General features: G+C 65.6%; 1 protein-coding gene across 1 annotated transcript in view; it reads right to left on the bottom strand.

Moving 5' to 3' along the window:
• Positions 1-918, bottom strand: part of DGKK (diacylglycerol kinase kappa) — a 148,562-nt gene extending 147,644 nt beyond the window's left edge. Inside the window, exon 1 of the mRNA XM_044911813.1 lies at positions 313-918. Within this exon, the coding sequence (XP_044767748.1) occupies positions 313-918 (606 nt within the window). The remainder of the gene's footprint in view (positions 1-312) is intronic.
• Positions 919-1,186: the final 268 nt, after the last annotated feature.

The raw sequence follows: 1,186 nt of genomic DNA, 5'->3' as shown, positions 1-1,186 counted from the left end.
TCTTTTTCAAGATATAAGCGCTCACTGCACTGCCACTTCTCCCCATGGGGAAGACTGCTCCGACTCCCAACCCGTGCAGTCACCCTGCTTCTAGCCCCAACAGCCCACTCTCGCTTCCACATGTTGCTTCCCGCCTCCCAACCATTTCTCACTCCCCCGGGCTCCTCCATCCCCGCATCTCTCCGCGCATCTTTGCCAGACGGTGGCAGCCAAATGGGATGCTTAGGATACCTAGAGTCCCAGGAGCTCGATAGCCATCCGGCCTCGTTTTGCTTCTTTCCCCCCGCACGCCCCAGTGGGTCTTTTTCTTACCTTTATACTGGAGAACAGCAGTGGTGTTCGGGGCGATGATGAGGTCTTTAGACCCCTCTCTGGAGCGACCACCGGACACTGCAGTAGACGTGGTGCTGGGCTCGGCTCCGTACGGGACTTTTGAGCCGGCTCAGGGCAGGACTCTATGGCTGGTTCTGGGGCTGGTTCTGGGGCCGGCTCGGGGGCCGGTTCTGTGGCTGGTACTGGGGTCGGCTCAGAGGCCGGTTCTGTGGCTGGTTCTGGGGCTGGTTCTGGGGCTGGTTCCGGAGCCGGCTCGGGGGCCGGTTCCGTGGCTGGTTCTGAGACCGGTTCTTTGTCGAGTTCTGTGGCTGGTTCTGGAGCCGGCTCTGGGGCCGGTTCTGTATCTGGTTCTGCGACCGTTTCTGTGTCTTCTGTGGCTGGTTCTGGGGTCGCCTTCGGACAGGGTTCTGGAGCGAACCGCGGTGCCGGTTCTGGCGAAGGCGCGTGGAGCAGCGCAGGAGCCCGCGGCGGCGGCGGCGGCGGCGGCGGCGGCGGCCACGGAGGCGGCGGCTCGGGAGACTCCGCGGGCTGCTCTCCATCCTGAGGCGGGGCAGTGCCCTGGGCCGCGGCAGCTCCGCGGTCCATGGCCGCACACCGCCTCAGGTCTGGGCAGCTCGCGCCCCTGAGCTTGGAGGGCTAAAGTAGCCTCGGGCGCCCCGCCCACTCTTGTTCGACGACCCCTTGCAGGGTGCCAAACTTTCCCCCGCCCCGCTCCATGGCTGGCTCCGCTCTGAGGTCTAACCCAGGGGCGCTCGGCGTCTCCCAGTGCTGGAACACGCCCCTCGGTGAGCGCACACCTCTTCGTAAGCAGCCACGGGCCCGATGGGCGGGAAGCAGAGGGGCTTGCGAACGC

The sequence above is a fragment of the Neomonachus schauinslandi genome, chromosome X (assembly GCF_002201575.2).
Source record: "Neomonachus schauinslandi chromosome X, ASM220157v2, whole genome shotgun sequence".
Taxonomy (NCBI): domain Eukaryota; kingdom Metazoa; phylum Chordata; class Mammalia; order Carnivora; family Phocidae; genus Neomonachus; species Neomonachus schauinslandi.
This window is presented reverse-complemented; position numbering and strand designations above follow the sequence as displayed.